The sequence below is a fragment of the Anomaloglossus baeobatrachus genome, chromosome 3, assembly GCF_048569485.1.
Source record: "Anomaloglossus baeobatrachus isolate aAnoBae1 chromosome 3, aAnoBae1.hap1, whole genome shotgun sequence".
Lineage (NCBI taxonomy): Eukaryota > Metazoa > Chordata > Amphibia > Anura > Aromobatidae > Anomaloglossus > Anomaloglossus baeobatrachus.
The window spans coordinates 35,645,615-35,663,918 of record NC_134355.1 but is presented as its reverse complement, the minus strand read 5'-3'; the positions used below and the strand labels follow the sequence as shown (position 1 = coordinate 35,663,918).

The 18,304-nt window shown below is 42.9% G+C and overlaps 1 protein-coding gene across 1 annotated transcript in view; it reads left to right on the top strand.

Annotated features, from left to right (window-relative positions):
* The window catches only part of SPATA17 (spermatogenesis associated 17), a 272,661-nt gene that overhangs the window by 190,547 nt on the left and 63,810 nt on the right, over window positions 1-18,304 (top strand). Inside the window, exon 7 of the mRNA XM_075337985.1 lies at window positions 4,615-4,815. Coding sequence (XP_075194100.1) covers window positions 4,615-4,815 — 201 coding nt within the window. The remainder of the gene's footprint in view (window positions 1-4,614; window positions 4,816-18,304) is intronic.

Sequence of the window (18,304 nt, the reverse complement as noted above, 5' to 3'; positions counted from 1 at the left end):
ACCCTCCTTCCATTTTTTTGCGCATCACACATGATTGGTACACAGCCTTTTTGGATGGCTTGTATGTAAAACTCCATGGTTTTAAAAAAGAGGGAGGAAACAAAAAATAGAAAGAAAAATATGCAAAATTTTCAAATACTTGAATAATATCAACAGCCGCCTTAGGAGTCTGAAGATTTTATTTTATTTTTTTTAACCGACAGGTTCTCCTTAAGTACATGCCGATCTTAGCAGCACTCGAGACGTGTCTGAAATTAACACCAATTGATAGATTAAAATAAAAAAAGATGACAGGGAAGCTTTATAGCGTCCTCGGCATTGCCGTCTAAGGGGTCATCATTCCTTTTATGTCTTACTTCTTTATTCATGTGCTTAATTATGGAAGGAAAAAAAAAATGGCGGAAGGAAAGACAAAGAAGATAGATGGCCCGAAATGTAAAGTGATTGAAAAAATTAATGTATGGCTAAGGACGACTGGATAACAAATGATACGTTTACCAGTACGCTCGACCTGGCGCAATTAATACCACTGGTCATGCATGGCTTTCCGTGATGGAAAATGGAGAGGAAAGGGATTCGGGAAAAAGAAGGAAATATATATATATATATATGTGTAATGTGTAGCTCATTTTCTGACATGTCAGAATCATGGCCTTTAAAAAAAGCAGCACTTTCACAGCTCATTTACCATATTCACTATAGGGCCAGCAGTCAACAGCAGGCCCCGATGCAGAAAGGTCAGCGAGAAGCTATTAGCAGGGGTTCCCTCCTGAGATTTCCCGCTACTTATTGAGCTTGAGGTTAGCATGACAGTACGCCGAATAACTGGGCTGTAGGTTTTTTAACAGTTAGCCAAGATTTCCCCATAGTGTTTGTCACTTCAGAAAATTGCAGGAGAAAATGAAGTCCCAGACAGCCCATCTCACTAGCAGGCCTCATAAGTTGTTTTAAAAGAAGAAGGATGTGTCGGGCCTGAAAAATATACCGCGATCCCACAGGATTACTGTCAAAGGAAAATAATAGAGATGACAGATACAGGGAAGTTCTCCGAGTACTTGCCACAAAATAAAAAATAAAAAAAAATTGCAAATTTTGGAATTTATAAAATACAATAGAAAAATAATATATTTACTTTAAATCATTATTTATATTTATTTATTTATTTACAATATTTTAATAGATGGTAAATAAAATTCAAATAGAATTTATAAAATAAGAGAAAAATAATATATTTACTTTAAATCATTATTTATATTTTTTTTTTTACAATATTTTAATAGATGGTAAATCAAATTCAAATAGAATTTATAAAATAAGAGAAAAATAATATATTTACTTTAAATCATTATTTATATTTTTTTTTTACAATATTTTAATAGATGGTAAATCAAATTCAAATAGAATTTATAAAATAAGAGAAAAATAATATATTTACTTTAAATCATTATTTATATTTTTTTTTTACAATATTTTAATTGATTGTTAATCAAATTCAAATAGAATTTATAAAATAAGAGAAAAATAATATATTTACTTTAAATCATTATTTATATATTTTTTTTACAATATTTTAATTGATTGTTAATCAAATTCAAATAGAATTTATAAAATAAGAGAAAAATAATATATTTACTTTAAATCATTATTTATATATTTTTTTTACAATATTTTAATTGATTGTTAATCAAATTCAAATAGAATTTATAAAATAATATACAAAAATAATATATTTACTTCAAATAATTTATTTATTTTTACAATATATGAATAGATTGTAAATCAAATTCAAATGAAATTTATAATATAATATACAAAAATAATATATTTACTTCAAATAATTTATTTATTTATTTTTACAATATATGAATAGATTGTAACTCAAGTTCAAATGGAATTTAGAAAAATAAGATAGAAAAATAATATATTTAGCTTAAATCAATAATATTTTTTTTTATATATACATTATTTGAATAGATTGTAAATCCAGTTCAAATGTAATTTAGAAAAATACAATATATTTACTTTAAATTATTATTTATTTATTTTTTCAATATTTGAATAGATTGTAAATCACCTTCAAATGGAATTTATAAAATAAGAGAAAAATAATATCTTTTCTTTAAATCATTATTTTATTTTTTTTTTTACAATATTTGAATGGATTGTAAACCAACTTCAAATTGAATTTATAAAATAAGATAGAAAAATAATATATTTACTTTAAATCCTTTTTTTTTTACAATATTTGAATAGATTGTAAATCAGGTTCAAATAAAATGTATAAAATAGGAGAAACATAATATATATACTTTAAAGCATTATTTTTATTTTATTTTTTTTTTACAATATTTTAATAGATTCTAATTCAAGTTCAAAATATTTATTCCAAAACAGTTCACTTAAGTGAAAAGTGTCATGAGAAGATGACCTATTGGCATCATTCCAATGTTTTTTTTTTGTTGCACGGCTGGAGTGGTGCTTTAAATGCAAGCCCACTGACTCTTGTCTGATACTCACCCTTTATCACCGCCACTGTGGCCGGTCTCCAGCAATTTGTGACCTGCTAGCAGCTCCTACGTTTCACTGAGTGTGCCAAAAATAAGAACCCAATACAAGTCTATGGGAGCATCGTTCTGGCTCTCATAGACCTTTTAACTTAACTTCTTACTTCCGTACAGTTAGAAGTTATGGTCACAAGATGGCACCGTGGGACCTGAGTGTGTGATATCAGATGCCTTGTTGTTGATAAATCATTTTTTTATCTGTTTATGTAAATGCGCTCTTCCAGGCTATGGGAAGGACATTTCCCAGAAGATAGTGACACGCCTGTGCCGGGGCCATGGGGTTACTCGTTACCGGGCCGCGGTTTCTGTTTCTGGGAAGCTTTAGTGGCAAGGCCCGACTTTGTGACCCTGGCGGTGTCAGTTAAAAAAGAGAGTTTATAATAGGTATTCGTGACACCACCTGTGATATGCGGTAAGAGGGGTGCCGCCGCTGCGAAATGGGGCCTCTGGGGCAGATGGTGACGCAGCTTAGTTGGTGCAGTTCTCCACAGGTACAACTGAGCCCCAGGGCGGATGGGGGTAATAGTAGGTGATGGCGGGGGCGCAGGGCCAGAGGCGCAGGCGAATAACGGAGCGACACAAGGATGCAGTCTCAAGGTTTTTACTCACTGTAGCAGGTTCCAGGGTAACACGACGTCAGTGACCGCCTTTGGAGTGCTGGGTTCCACTGTGATGGGCTCCGGTCGATCCCGGGCAGTTCAGAGGTCAAGTCCGGTGCACCTTTCTTATGTACCTTCTCTGGTCATCTTCCTGCGCTAACTTCTCTCCCGCCTATCCTGCGCCTATGCACACAGTGCCCTGAACCGGTGTCCTCGGGCCCTGTCGGGTGGCTTGAAGCTCTGTCCCTTGCCCTATGTGGTCACCTTCAAGCGGATTTGTGTGCAGAGGTGGCTTTGGTACTAGATGTGTCCTCAGCCTTGGTTTTACGTTGGTTCTCCTCTAGTCTAGGGACCAGTCCCTGTTTTGCGGGCCAAGTCCTTCCACTACAATGCTGTATGTGGAACGAGGCCACGGGAGAATGGCACACTTCCCGTGGTCTCTTAGACCCTTTCTGTCTTGCGCCTGGGTTGAGCTGGACCAGCTCCAGACCACAGGTCTTCACTCCTCCTCTGCTCCTTCTCAACTCTCTAACTTTCTGTCACAGGCTGCTCCCACTAACTAGACTCCACCCCCGGGTGTCTGATTAGGGGGAGGGAGATGCCATCATATTGTGAATGGTGGATCCTGTGTTATCTATTCTAGATAGAGGTGTTGTCAGTCATTCTAGAAGAGGAGGAGGTGAGCTGTGATATCATCTATTGTGAATGGTGGATCCTGTTTTATCTAATGTATATAGAGATGTTATCAGTCGTTGTACATGAGGAGGAGGTCAACTGTGACATCCCCTATTATGAATATTGGATCCTTTGCTATCTACTGTATATACAGGTGTTATCAGTCATTGTACAGGTGGAGGAAATGTGCTGTGACATCACCTATTGTGAATGGTAGATCCTTTATCTACTGTATAATGAGGTCTTATCAGTCATTGTACAGGAGGAAGAGGAGGTGAGCTGTGACATCCCCTATTGTGAATGGTGGATTCTTTGTTATCTACTGTTTATAGAGGTATTATCAGTCATTGTATAGGAGGAAGAGGTGAGCTGTGACATCACCTATTGTGAATGGTGGATCCTTTGTTATCTACTGTTTATAGAGGTATTATCAGTCTTTGTACAGGAAGTGGAGGAGGTGAGCTGTGGCATAATTTGTTCTGATTAGTCCTTGATATTGAAGATTTAGTTTTAAGTGATCTTCTCCCGCGTGTAGGGTTTGGCACTTTTATGTTCAAGTGCACCAGTGGACTGGATAATGACATTTTTTGGACTTTCTTATGCTGTTTTATATAATTTTTACTCTTTATCTGTTAACAAGCTTTAAAAAAAAAGCCACAATACTTTGAGCAATAATTCATATTCACAAAAAATATTTTCAATTTCTACATAATATTATTATTGGTGAATTGTGATAGTTCTTCTAATTCTTAAGGAGTTTTTTTATTTTCTTTAAGATTGCCGGAGTCTTCAATTCACCGTATAGACAATATCCAGATGAGATGGAGTTTCGGCTGAGAAGAGCGAGGCCGCTGAGCCATCGAGAAGTGCCAAAGAAAGACAATGATGGTGGCTTTGCTGATTGGACTGATTGCAGGCACCCGTATTCATTCCCAATGACCCCACCTCTTCCACCCATCGGAAAAAAGAAGCCTCAGGTATGCGATAAGTATGTAATAATACATGTAGAATATTTGTGATTGCCCCTAGTCCATCTTTAGGTTAAAATTTGTATATACTCTATAGTTTTAGGAGTTGACTCTGCCAGACAATCCTGCCAGTGTGCAGTTATACACACTCTATTTTCTTTCCTTAAAACAAACACTCTTATTCTGCGCCGTCTGTCTACAATGGAGAAAGTCAGTATTATAAGGGGGCCATTCTCTGTTTGAATTGTGCTGCAATAAACTGCACCCTTGTATGCTTTATGAGCAACTTTTCACATTTTTTGCACACTTGGATGGAAAATACAATCTTGGGCTCTTAACCGCTTAGTGATGGAGCCAATTTTGACCTTAAACTCTTTCACGACCTATGACGTACCCATATGTCATGGTCGGGAATGGGTTCCCAACCTAGGACGTACCGGTGACGTTCCTGTGCCCGTGGGATCGCCACTGAGAACTCGACTTACATAACAGCCAAGACCAGGCTCTCACAGCCAGGAGTGGTGCTGTTTAACCCCCTACATGCCACAATCGATATTGATCACAACATTGAGGAGGCTGGGAGAAAGAGGGAGCTCCCTCTCTTGTCCGATCGGCGACCCCACAATGTCATCGCATGAGCCTGAGTATTGCCATAGCAAGCTTTGGATGTAATGACGACCTCCAGGTCAGCCAGACATGGCAAGCCTGTTAGACCATGCCAGAAGCATGGTCTAAGGGGTATTTGCACGCTACGACATCGCAGCTGCGATGTCGGTGGGGTCAAATCGAAAGTGACGCACATCCGGCGTCGCTGTCGATATCGTAGTGTGTAAAGCGTTTTTGATACGATTAACGAGCGCAAAAGCGTTGTAATCATATCATCGGTGTAGTGTCCGACATTTTCATAATTGGACGGCAGCAACGGTCCGATGTTGTTCCTCTTTCCCCTGCGGCAGCACACATCGCTGTGTGAGAAGCGGCAGGAGCGAGGAACATCACCTTACCTGCGTCACCGCGGCTCACGCCGGCTATGAGGAAGGACAGAGGTGGGCGAGATGTTTACGTCCCGCTCATCTCCGCCCCTCTGCTTCTATTGGCTGCCTGCCGTGTGACGTTGCTGTGACGCCGCACGACCCGCCCCCTTAGGAAGGAGGCGGATCGCCGGCCAGAGCGACGTCGCAGGGCAGGTGAGTGCATTTGAAGCTGCCGTAGCGATAATGTTGGCTACGGCAGCGATCACAAGATATCGCTGCTGCGACGGGGGCGGGGACTATCGCCCTCGGCAACGCAAGCATCAGCATGCGATGTCGTAGTGTGCAAAGTACCCCTAAAAGTCTTATTTCAGTTGCAATGCAGGTGCATTGCATTACATTATACCAGACTAATAAAAGTTAATGTCCCATATAAGGACAAAGTAAAAAAGTAAAAAACAATTTTAAAAAAAATGTAAAAATATTTTTAAAAAGTCAGAAAATAAAAATCATTAAAAGAAAATAATATTATACCAATAAATACATATATTTATGTAAATACAAAAATATACCAAAAAATTTGCACATTTAGTATAGCTGTGCCAGGAACAGTTCAATCTAGAAAACTGTCACGCTAGCTAACCCCTTCAGTGAACATTGTAAAAACAAAAAATAACAAAATAGCAACAACTGTCTTTTCATTAAACAGTGGAATAAAACACAATCAAAAAGTCATACTGTATGTAAATAAAATGAAAACAACATTGTGTCCAGCAAGAAAAAAAAAACGTCATATGGCTCCATCAGCGAAAAAATAGAAAAGCTATAGCTCTTAGAATACAGTAATTAAAAAACACTATTTTTCGAAACATAAAAATAAACTATATAAATGTGGTGTCACTGTAATTGTACTGACCTGAAGATTAAAGTTGTCTTATCATTTTTATGACACAGTGAACGACGTAAAAAACTGCTGTTTCTTCTTGATTCTGCCTCACAAAAAGCAGAATATAATGCAATAAAAAAATAATATGAGGCCCAAAATGGTACCAATAATAACTCCAACTCATCCTGCAAAAAAACGGCCATCACATGATTCTGTCGGCAGAAAAATGAAAAAATTATAGCCTTCAAAAAATTAAAAAAAACCTTTATTTTGAAATAGTGTTTTTCAGTGTAATAGTCGACAAACCTAAAAAAAGATATAAATCTGGTATTACTGTAATCTTTCTGATCTGAGAAATAAAGCCGCCTAATTACGTATACCACAAGGTGAATGGCTTAAATAATAGTAATAAAACCAATTCTTCAACTGCTGTTGATTTGTTCATTCTGCCTCCCAAAGATCATAGTAAGGCACGACTCATATTTATCCTGCGCTCTATGTTGAGTGCTTACACCAGGAATTAAAATCAAATCTTTCAAATCTTTATTTTTATATAGCGCTAACATATTCCGCAGCGCTTTACATACATTGACAACACTGTCCCCATTGGGGCTCACAATCTAAAGTCCCTTTCTGTATGTCTTTGGAGTGTGGGAGGAAACCGGAGTACCCGGAGAAAACCCACACAAACACGGGGAGAACATACAAACTCCTTGCAGATGGTGTCCTTGGTGGGATTTGAACCCAGGACCCCAGCGCTGCAAGACTGCAGTGCTAACCACTGAGCCACCGTGCCGCCCGCTTTACATGTAAAGCTCTGAAAAATGTGATTAAAGCATAATTCTCAATAGAAAATTCACTGTAATAAGGCAGAAGGAGTCACTTTGACCTCACATCTGGCCTGTAGTTTGATGGTATCCATCTTTTTACGTGACTTTTTAGGCGTGCGCAAAAGTGCGATCTGTCACGCTGTACAAAGGCTAGTAAGACGTAGTACAGCGTAATCCCCACTAGGTGGCAGCAGAGTAGTGAAGGAGAGAGAAAGAAACACTGTAATGGAAAGGCAGCTGATGTACAGCAGAGTTACTGCAGCAAGCAGTTAACAAGCAATCCACCAGGGGGCAATAGAGTAGTCAAACAGTCAGGGTCTAGCCAGGAAAGTCGAGTCACTGCAAAGAGAGGATCACAATCAAGTCAGAAAACAGAACAGAGTCAGAAGCCGGGAGATTAGGTATGCAGATGGAAACACAAACAACAGACAGGAGTGGGAAGTCAGGGACTGGGACAGGCAGACGAACGGTGGAGGGTACAGGTCAGGACACAGTAGCAGAGAGGCAGAACAGATCAGGAACACTCACTAGAACCAGTATCACATATTTTGGAGATGTATATGGAAACCGTAATGTAAGTTCTCAGCATAGAGCACAGGATGCATGGGAACTGATCCAAAATGTTCTGTACGCAAATGTCCACAAAATAGCTCTCTACTCAACGTTCAAAAAAAGACGTCCTCAAGTCCCCACTCAGGTCCATTATCTTCTAACAAAAATATAGGGGGCTTCTACGATACTGGTAATACAAATGCTCTGGAAAAGTGCTATTGCTCCACCCCCAAAAAAATATCAGCAAAATCTGCGCTTCCAAATCCAAATGCCTCTTCCCTTCTGAGCAACACAATGTGCCTAAACCACAGTTAACATCCACATATTTGCAATGTTGTAGTGAGTAGACTCTACTTAATGTTTGAGATGTGTCTCCAGAAGCATGAGCTGGGCACAATTATTATTATTATTATTTATTTATAGAGCACCATTAATTCCATGGTGCTGTACATGAGAAGGGGGTTACATACAAAATACGTATACAAGTTACAGTAGACAGACTAGTACAGAGGGAAGAGGGCCCTACCCTTGCGGGCTTACATTCTATAGGATTATGGGGAGGAGACAATAGGTGGGGTGTAGGTCAGGCGGCGGCTCCGCACGGTGGTCAGGCGGCAGCTCCGCACGGTGGTCGGGCGGCAGCTCCGCACGGTGGTCGGGCGGCAGCGAGTTCATTGTAGATTGTAGGCATTTCTGAACAGATGAGTTTTCAGGTTCCGTTTGAAGTTTGCAAGGGTAGGGGATAGTCTGACGTGTTGAGGCAGCGAGTTCCAGGAGACTGGGGATGCTCGGGAGAAGTCTTGGAGTCGGTTGCGTGAGGAGCGAATGAGAGAGGAGGAGAGGAGGAGATCTTGGGAGGACCGGAGGTGACGTGTTGGAGTGTAGTGGGAGAGTAGTTCGGAGATGTACGGAGGGGAAAGATTATGCACAGCTTTGTAGGTCAGTGTTAGAAGTTTGAATTGGATACGGTGGAAGATTGGAAGCCAGTGGAGGGACATGCAGAGGGGAGAAGCGGGGTGGTATTGAGGAGAGAGGTGGATAAGTCGGGCAGCAGAGTTAAGGATGGACTGGAGAGGGGCGAGCGTGTTGGCAGGGAGGCCACAGAGGAGGATGTTACAGTAGTCGAGGCGGGAGATTATGAGGGCATGCACTAGCATTTTAGTAGATTGCAAATTGAGGAAAGGGCGGATTCTGGAAATATTTTTGAGTTGAAGACGGCAGGAGGTGGTGAGGGACTGGATGTGTGGTATGAAGGACAAGGCAGAGTCAAAGGTCACTCCGAGGCACCGAACTTTGGGTACTGGCGAGAGCGTGGTGTTATTTATTGTAATAGATAGATCAGGTGGAGAGTGTAGGTGAGACGGAGGAAAGATGATTAGTTCAGTTTTGGCCACATTGAGCTTTAGGAAGCGAGAGGAGAAGAAGGAAGATATAGCAGATAGACATTTCGGGATTTTGGACAGCAGAGATGTGGCATCTGGGCCAGAGAGGTAGATCTGGGTGTCGTCGGCATATAGGTGGTATTGGAAGCCATGGGACTTTATGAGTTGTCCTAGGCCAAATGTGTAGATAGAGAAAAGTAGGGGTCCTAGGACAGAGCCTTGAGGGACGCCAACAGAGAGATGGTGGGATGAAGAGGTTGTGTGAGAGTGGGAGACACTGAAAGTGCGATTTGAGAGGTATGAAGAGATCCAAGAGAGGGCAAGATCTCTGACACCAAGGGAAGAGAGGGTCTGTAATAGGAGGGAGTGGTCAACGGTATCGAAGGCTGAGGACAGGTCTAGGAGTAGGAGTATAGAGAAGTGTTTGTTCGCTTTGGCAGTAAGCAAGTCATTTGTGATTTTAGTCAGGGCAGTTTCGGTAGAGTGATGTGGACGGAAGCCGGACTGTAGGTTGTCAAAGAGAGCGTTAGAGGAGAGGTGGGAGGAAAGTTCAGCATGGACATGCTGTTCCAGGAGTTTTGAGGCAAGTGGGAGTAGTGATATGGGGCGATAGCTGGTAGTAGAGGTTGGATCGAGGGAAGGTTTCTTTAGGATAGGTGTGACTGTTGCATGTTTAAAGGCAGAGGGGAAGGTTCCAGTCGTTAAAGATAGGTTGAAGAGGTGGGTTAAGGCTGGAGTAAGGATGGTGGTGAGGTTGGGAAGGAGGTGGGATGGCATGGGGTCAAGTGCGCAGGTGGTGAGGTGCGCTTTTGAGAGAAGACGTGCAAGCTCTCCTTCGGTGATGGTGGGGAGGAAGTTTATGGGAGAGGGGCAGTGGTCAGCTACATGAAGGGGTTGTGGTGGCTGAGCAGAGAAGACTTGCCTTAGTAGGTCGATTTTTTCTTGGAAATAGGTGGCAAAGTCTTCTGCAGAAATGAGGGAGGTTGGAGGGGGCAGTGGTGGGCGAAGGAGGGAGTTGAAAGTGTTAAATAGCTGTTTGGGGTTGTGTGTTAGAGAGGATATGAGGTTTCTGAAGTAATCGTGTTTAGCGGAGGTGAGGACTGAGCGAAATGTGTGAATTGCATTTTTGAATGTGGTGAAGTCTTCCTGGGAGTGCGTTTTCTTCCACCGCCGCTCTGCAGCCCTAGACCTTTGCCGAAGTTTTTTAGTGAGGCTGTTGTGCCAGGGCTGTCTATTGATTCGTCTCACTCTGCCATGCACAAGGGGAGCGACTGAATCAATAGCTGATGTGAGGGTGGTGTTGTAGAAAGTGGTGGCGCTGTCTGTGTCGTGGAGGGACGATATGGAGGACAGTGGGAGGATAGAGTCGGCGAGGGTGTGCATGTTGAGGTGTGCAAGGTTTCTGCGGGGATGTGCTAGGTGCTGGACAGGGGGGGTAGGTGAGGAGGACAGGGCTGAAAAGGTCAGAAGATGGTGGTCAGATAGGGGGAGGGGGGAAGTTGTGAAGTCAGAAAGGGGACAGAGGCGAGTGAAGATAAGGTCTAGTGTGTGTCCATCTTTGTGGGTGGCAGAGGTGGACCACTGAGTTAAGCCAAACGACGAAGCAAGGGAGAGGAGTTTGGAAGCAGCTTGTTGGCGAGTGTCAGTGGGGATGTTGAAGTCACCCATGATGATGGTGGGAATGTCAGCAGAGAGAAAGTGTAGAAGCCAGGCAGAAAAGTGGTCGAGGAAGGCAGTGGTGGCGCCCGGGGGTCTGTATATGACAGCCACTTGGAGGTTGGAGGGAGAATAGATTCGGACAGAGTGCACTTCAAAGGAAGGCAGGTCGAGGGAGGGTAGAGGTGGGATTGGATTAAAGCTGCAGTTGTTAGAAAGAAGGAGGCCCACTCCTCCACCTTGTCTATTGCCAGGGCGAGGAGTGTGGGAGAAGTGCAGGCCACCGTAGCATAGTGCAGCTGGGGAGGCAGAGTTGGATGGTGTCAGCCATGTTTCGGTGATGCCCAGAAAGGATAGATTGCTGGAGGTAAAGAGATCATGAATGATGTGCAGTTTATTACACACTGAACGGGCATTCCACAGCGCTCCTGAGAGAGGGGGCGGCGGAGTCGGTGAGAGGGGAATAGTTTTTATGTTGGATAGATTGCGGTAGTTATTATTATGTGGAGAGTGGTGGGTGGGTGATAAAGAGGGGTGTACCATCCATGGGGGGCCAGGATTGGGGGCTATGTCACCAGCAGTGAGAAGGAGTAGAGAAAGGGAGAGCAGGTGGGAGAAGGAGAGTGGACGGCATGGTCTGCGCGATATTAGGAGCGATCTGAGGTTCAGGAATAGGTCAGCAGATGAGGACAGATGAGAAGGCAGGAGGGACGGGGAGATGAATATTTGCTTAGAGGGTGCTGGGGTGTGGGGATAGCGAAGGAGAGTGAGGAGGAGAGGGGCAAAGACTGTGAGGGCATAGGTGAACATGGTGGGAGTAGTGTGGTAAGTATATGATTTAACAAGTAAGTTGTGTCAGTGGGAAGCTTGGTTAGAAAGAGCTGAAGTTTACCTTCTGGTCATGTCTGGTTCTTTTCTGGTATATTTCTGACACTTATGAGGCACTTATCCAGAGGCACGCACACAGACCACGGTCATAGACCTAGTGCAGTACTTATATACATGTCTCATTGACCCAGATGAACATCAGCTGACCAGCAGGGGTGAGGCACATGAAAGAATTACAAACAGGTAGGAAGCACTCAAAGAAGAGAAAAAAAAAAAAAAATACAGACAGGATTTAACTAATTATACAACATGAAAACAGCAGGTTAGCATACCAAAAGCAAAGGGACTTTAAATGTATATGCAGGTGAGGAGATTAAAGTCAAAGCAGGAAATTCAGATGCATAGAACAACTGGACGGTCATACCAAAAGCAAAGGGACTTTAAATGTATATGCAGGTGAGGAGATTAAAGTCAAAGCAGGAAATTCAGATGCATAGAACAACTGGACGGTCATACCAAAAGCAAAGGGACTTTAAATGTATATGCAGGTGAGGAGATTAAAGTCAAAGCAGGAAATTCAGATGCATAGAACAACTGGACGGTCATACCAAAAGCAAAGGGACTTTAAATGTATATGCAGGTGAGGAGATTAAAGTCAAAGCAGGAAATTCAGATGCATAGAACAACTGGACGGTCATACCAAAAGCAAAGGGACTTTAAATGTATATGCAGGTGAGGAGATTAAAGTCAAAGCAGGAAATTCAGATGCATAGAACAACTGGACGGTCATACCAAAAGCAAAGGGACTTTAAATGTATATGCAGGTGAGGAGATTAAAGTCAAAGCAGGAAATTCAGATGCATAGAACAACTGGACGGTCATACCTGTGAATGAGACAGATGGATTGTCAGAATCAGAGATGAATGGGGACCATGGAGAGTTAGGCCATAGAATTACATTTCATTTCTGGTATATTTCTGACACTTATGAGGCACTTATCCAGAGGCACGCACACAGACTGGTACTACAATGTACTGGGCACTACAAGGGTTTATTTGCAATTTTTAATTCTTCAACACTGTATTTAACTCCAGGGGTGTTTTCCAGAGACAAAATTGTCACTACACTCGTAGTTGACTTCCCAGAGGGGTTTAATTTCCAAAATATTGTCAGTGGAGGGGGTTTCTGCTGTTCTAGCACATGGCAAATGGAGTCCGCAAGCTATTCTAGAAAAGTCTGTGCTCCAAAAGTCAAATGGCACTCCTTCCCTCCCAAGCCCTGCCGTGTGACCAAACAATGCTGTACAGTCACTTGTGGGGTATTGCCATGTTCAGGAGAAATTTGGGGCCTTTCTTTTTTTAACCTATTTCCCTTTTACAATTGAAAATCTGTGATTCAAACAACATTTTCATGGTATAGTTGTATTTTTTTTTCTTTACCACCAAATAGTATGAAAATTTTGTGTCAATACAGTCATATGAAAAAGTTTGGGCACCCCTATTAATGTTAACCTTTTTTCTTTATAACAATTTGGGTTTTTGCAACAGCTATTTCAGTTTCATATATCTAATAACTGATGGACTGAGTAATATTTCTGGATTGAAATGAGGTTTATTGTACTAACAGAAAATGTGCAATCTGCATTTAAACTAAGTTTGACAGGTGCAAAAGTATGGGCACCCTTATCAATTTCTTGTTTTGAACACTCCTAACTACTTTTTACTGACTTACTGAAGCACTAAATTGGTTTTGTAACGTCATTGAGCTTTGAACTTCATAGGCAGGTGTATCCAATCATGAGAAAAGGTATTTAAGGTGGCCACTTGCAAGTTGTTCTCCTATTTGAATCTCCTATGAAGAGTGGCATCATGGGCTCCTCAAAACAACTCTCAAATGATCTGAAAACAAAGATTTTTCACCATAGTTGTTCAGGGGAAGGATACAAAAAGTTATCTCAGAGATTAAAACTGTCAGTTTCCACTGTGAGGAACATAGTAAGGAAATGGAAGAACACAGGTACAGTTCTTGTTAAGCCCAGAAGTGGCAGGCCAAGAAAAATATCAGAAAGGCAGAGAAGAAGAATGGTGAGAACAGTCAAGGACAATCCACAGACCACCTCCAAAGACCTGCAGCTTCATCTTGCTGCAAATGGTGTCAATGTGCATCGGTCAACAATACAGCGCACTTTGCACAAGGAGAAGCTGTATGGGAGAGTGATGCAAAAGAAGCCGTTTCTGCAAGCAAGCTACAAACAGAGTCGCCTGAGGTAAGCAAAAGCACATTTGGACAAGCCAGTTACATTTTGGAAGAAGGTCCTGTGGACTGATGAAACAAAGATTGAGTTGTTTGGTCATACAAAAAGGTGTTATGCATGGAGGCAAAAAAACACGGCATTCCAAGAAAAGCACTTGCCACCCACAGTAAAATTTGGTGGAGGTTCCATCATGCTTTGGGGCTGTGTGGCCAATGCCGGCACCGGGAATCTTGTTAAAGTTGAGGGTCGCATGGATTCAACTCAGTATCAGCAGATTCTTGACAATAATGTGGAAGAATCAGTGACGAAGTTGAAGTTACGCAGGGGATGGATATTTCAGCAAAACAATGATCCAAAACACCGCTCCAAATCTACTCAGGCATTCATGCAGAGGAACAATTACAATGTTCTGGAATGGCCATCCCAGTCCCCAGACCTGAATATTATTGAACATCTGTGGGATGATTTGAAGCGGCTGTCCATGCTCGGCGACCATCAAACTTAACTGAACTGGAATTATTTTGTAAACAGGAATGGTCAAATCTACCTTCATCCAGGATCCAGGAGCTCATTAAAAGCTACAGGAAGCGACTAGAGGCTGTGATTTTTGCAAAAGGAGGATCTACAAAATATTAATGTCACTTTTACGTTGAGGTGCCCATACTTTTGCAACTGTCAAACTTAAGCCCACTTTACACGTTGCAATTAGTTGTACAATCGCATTTGCGATGTGACACGCCCAGGTTGCATACGGGATCTTATGAGATTGCACGTTGGTCGTTCATTTGCTGTCACACGTGCGTTAGTAGTCTATGTTAAATTGGTCAATTTTATGTGCGATCCTTTAGATCATGTGTTCTGTGACGTATGCATTGGGCACCCTTTTTTTTTTTTTATTTATTGACTTGCCAAGCGTGTGTAATGTGTAGGGATGCGTTTTTACTATGTCATCTGCCATTCAGCTCTGCTACATGGCCGCTAACAGCAGACACAGACAGCCATGTAGCAGAGCTGAATGGTAGATGACAGCAGACACAGACAGAGCCGCACTGTCAGAATGAACTCGGGTGAACTTCACCCGACTTCATTGTCATGCTGCGGCTCTGTCTGTGTCGCGCCCTGATTAGCGGTCACCAGTGAAGGACTCACCGGTGACCGCTAATCTCCTAAGTTACTGAAGTTAGCAGCCCTCTCTCATACTCACCGATCCCCGATCCCCGGCGCTGCACGGCGTTCACACTGCTCCGGCGGCTTTTACTGTTTTGAAAAAGCCGGCCGCCCATTAAACAATCTCGTATTCCCTGCTTTCCATGCCCACCGGCGCCTGTGATTGGTTACAGTGAGACACGCCCCCCACGCTGAGTGACAGGTGTCACACTGCACCCAATCACAGCAGCCGGTGGGCGTGTCTATACTGTGTAGTGAAATAAATAATTAAATAATTAAAAAAAACGGCGTGCGGTCCCCCCCAATTTTAAAACCAGCCAGATAAAGCCATACGGCTGAAGGCTGGTATTCTCAGGATGGGGAGCTCCACGTTATGGGGAGCCCCCCAGCCTAACAATATCAGCCAACAGCCGCCCAGAATTGCCGCATACATTATATGCGACAGTTCTGGGACTGTACCCGGCTCTTCCCGATTTACCCTGGTGCGTTGGCAAATCGAGGTAATAAGGAGTTATTGGCAGCCCATAGCTGCCAATAAGTCCTAGATTAATCATGTCAGGCGTCTATGAGACACCCTCCATGATTAATCTGTAAATTACAGTAAATAAACACACACACCCGAAAAAATCCTTTATTAGAAATAAAAAACACAAACATATACCCTGGTTCACCACTTTAATCAGCCCCAAAAAGCCCTCCATGTCCGGCGTAATCCAGGATGCTCCAGCGTCGCTTCCAGCGCTGCTGCATGGAGGTGACCGGAGCTGCAGCAGACACCGCCGCTCCGGTCACCTCCACGCAGGTAATGAAGACAGCCGGCGATCAGCTGCTGTCACTGAGGTTACCCGCTGTCACTGGATCCAGCGGAGGCCGCGGGTAACCTCAGTGACAGCTCAGCTGATCGCGCTACTCACCGCCGCTCCTATCACCTCCACGCAGCAACTGAGGTGAGTAGCGCGATCAGCTGAGCTGTCAGTGAGGTTACCCGCGGCCACCGCTGCATCCACCGCTTGATCCAGTGACAGCGGGTAACCTCACTGACAGCAGCTGATCGCGCGGCTGTCTTCATTACCTGCGTGGAGGTGACCGGAGCGGCGGTGTCTTCTGCAGCTCCGGTCACCTCCATGCAGCAGCGCTGGAAGCGACGCTGGACCATCCTGGATTATGCCGGACATGGAGGGCTTTTTGGGGCTGATTAAAGTGGTGAACCAGGGTATATGTTTGTGTTTTTTATTTCTAATAAAGGATTTTTTCGGGTGTGTGTTTATTTACTGTAATTTACAGATTAATCATGGAGGGTGTCTCATAGACGCCTGACATGATTAATCTAGGACTTATTGGCAACTATGGGCTGCCAATAACTCCTTATTAACCCGATTTGCCAACGCACCAGGGTAAATCGGGAAGAGCCGGGTACAGTCCCAGAACTGTCGCATATAATGTATGCGGCAATTCTGGGCGGCTGTTGGCTGATATTGTTAGGCTGGGGGTCTCCCCATAACGTGGAGCTCCCCATCCTGAGAATACCAGCCTTCAGCCGTATGGCTTTATCTGGCTGGTTTTAAAATTGGGGGGAACCGCACGCCGTTTTTTTTAATTATTTAATTATTTATTTCACTACACAGTATAGACACGCCCAGCGGCTGCTGTGATTGGGTGCAGTGTGACACCTGTCACTCAGCGTGGGGGGCGTGTCTCACTGTAACCAATCATAGGCGCCGGTGGGCGGGGAAAGCAGGGAATACGAGATTGTTTAATGGGCGGCCGGCTTTTTCAAAACAGTAAAAGCCGCCGGAGCAGTGTGAATGCCGTGCAGCGCCGGGGATCGGGGATCGGTGAGTATATGAGAGAGGGGGATAGACTGACATGGACAGAGAGTGAGGGACAGAGATAGTGACGGACTGACAGAGATTAGTGAATGACAGACATTGTGAGGCGCTTCAGAACGCAGATTTTCAGCTGCACTCTGAAGCAGACCTTTTATAAGCTGCGGTGCATAGCGCACACCTGCGCACATAGCCTCAGACACCAAAATCGTGTGAGGGATGTCACACGTTACAATTCACTAGGTTCGTCCAACAAAACGCTCAATTCTAGAGAATGATACGATGTGTTTGCGATCAACGGTTTTGCGTTCAATCCTGATCGCACGTAGCTGTCACACGCAGATACCTCACAAACGATGCCGGATGTGCGTCACTTACAACTTGACCCCAACGACGGATTGTGAGATATATTGAAGCGTGTGTAGCGGGCTTTAGTTTAAATGCAGATTGCACATTTTCTGTTAGTACAATAAACCTCATTTCAATTCAGAAATATTACTCAGTCCATCAGTTATTAGATATATGAAACTGAAATAGCTGTTGCGAAAACCGAAATTGTTATAAGGAAAAAAGGTTAACATTAATAGGGGTGCCCAAACTTTTTCATATGACTGTATGCTCACTGCAACCCTAGATGAGGGAAAAAAACCAAGGAGAAAAATTGTAGGAAAAATACCCTGACTATAAATAAATAAATTGCAAGTGCTTAATAACAGGGTACTTAGTATATACATTTTTGCAAAAAGGTAAGAAGCTGTCTCACCTCGTCACGGTGTACCCATCTGAGACAGTCCCTAACCTACTAAAGTTAAAAACATATTCTGTACCTGACTTGTGTCATGTCCAAACTTCAATATGAATGGTAAAGTGGTTAGCTGGGTCCCAGATTAAATACACAGCAAAAAGTGAGAAGCAGGTAATTGTTCAGCCTCAGTATCAGGAGGGCTGCACCCCCAACTTGCATTAAAGCAAGATAACAGACAAAAAAACACCAAAAAACTGAGCTGTAACAAATGTTCAATAAACATGCAACATTACAAGCATGTGAATTGCAGCCTCAAGACTAGAAAAAAAACAAGGAGAAAAATTGTACTTTTTACTGACTTACTGAAGCACTAAATTGGTTTTGTAACCTCATTGAGCTTT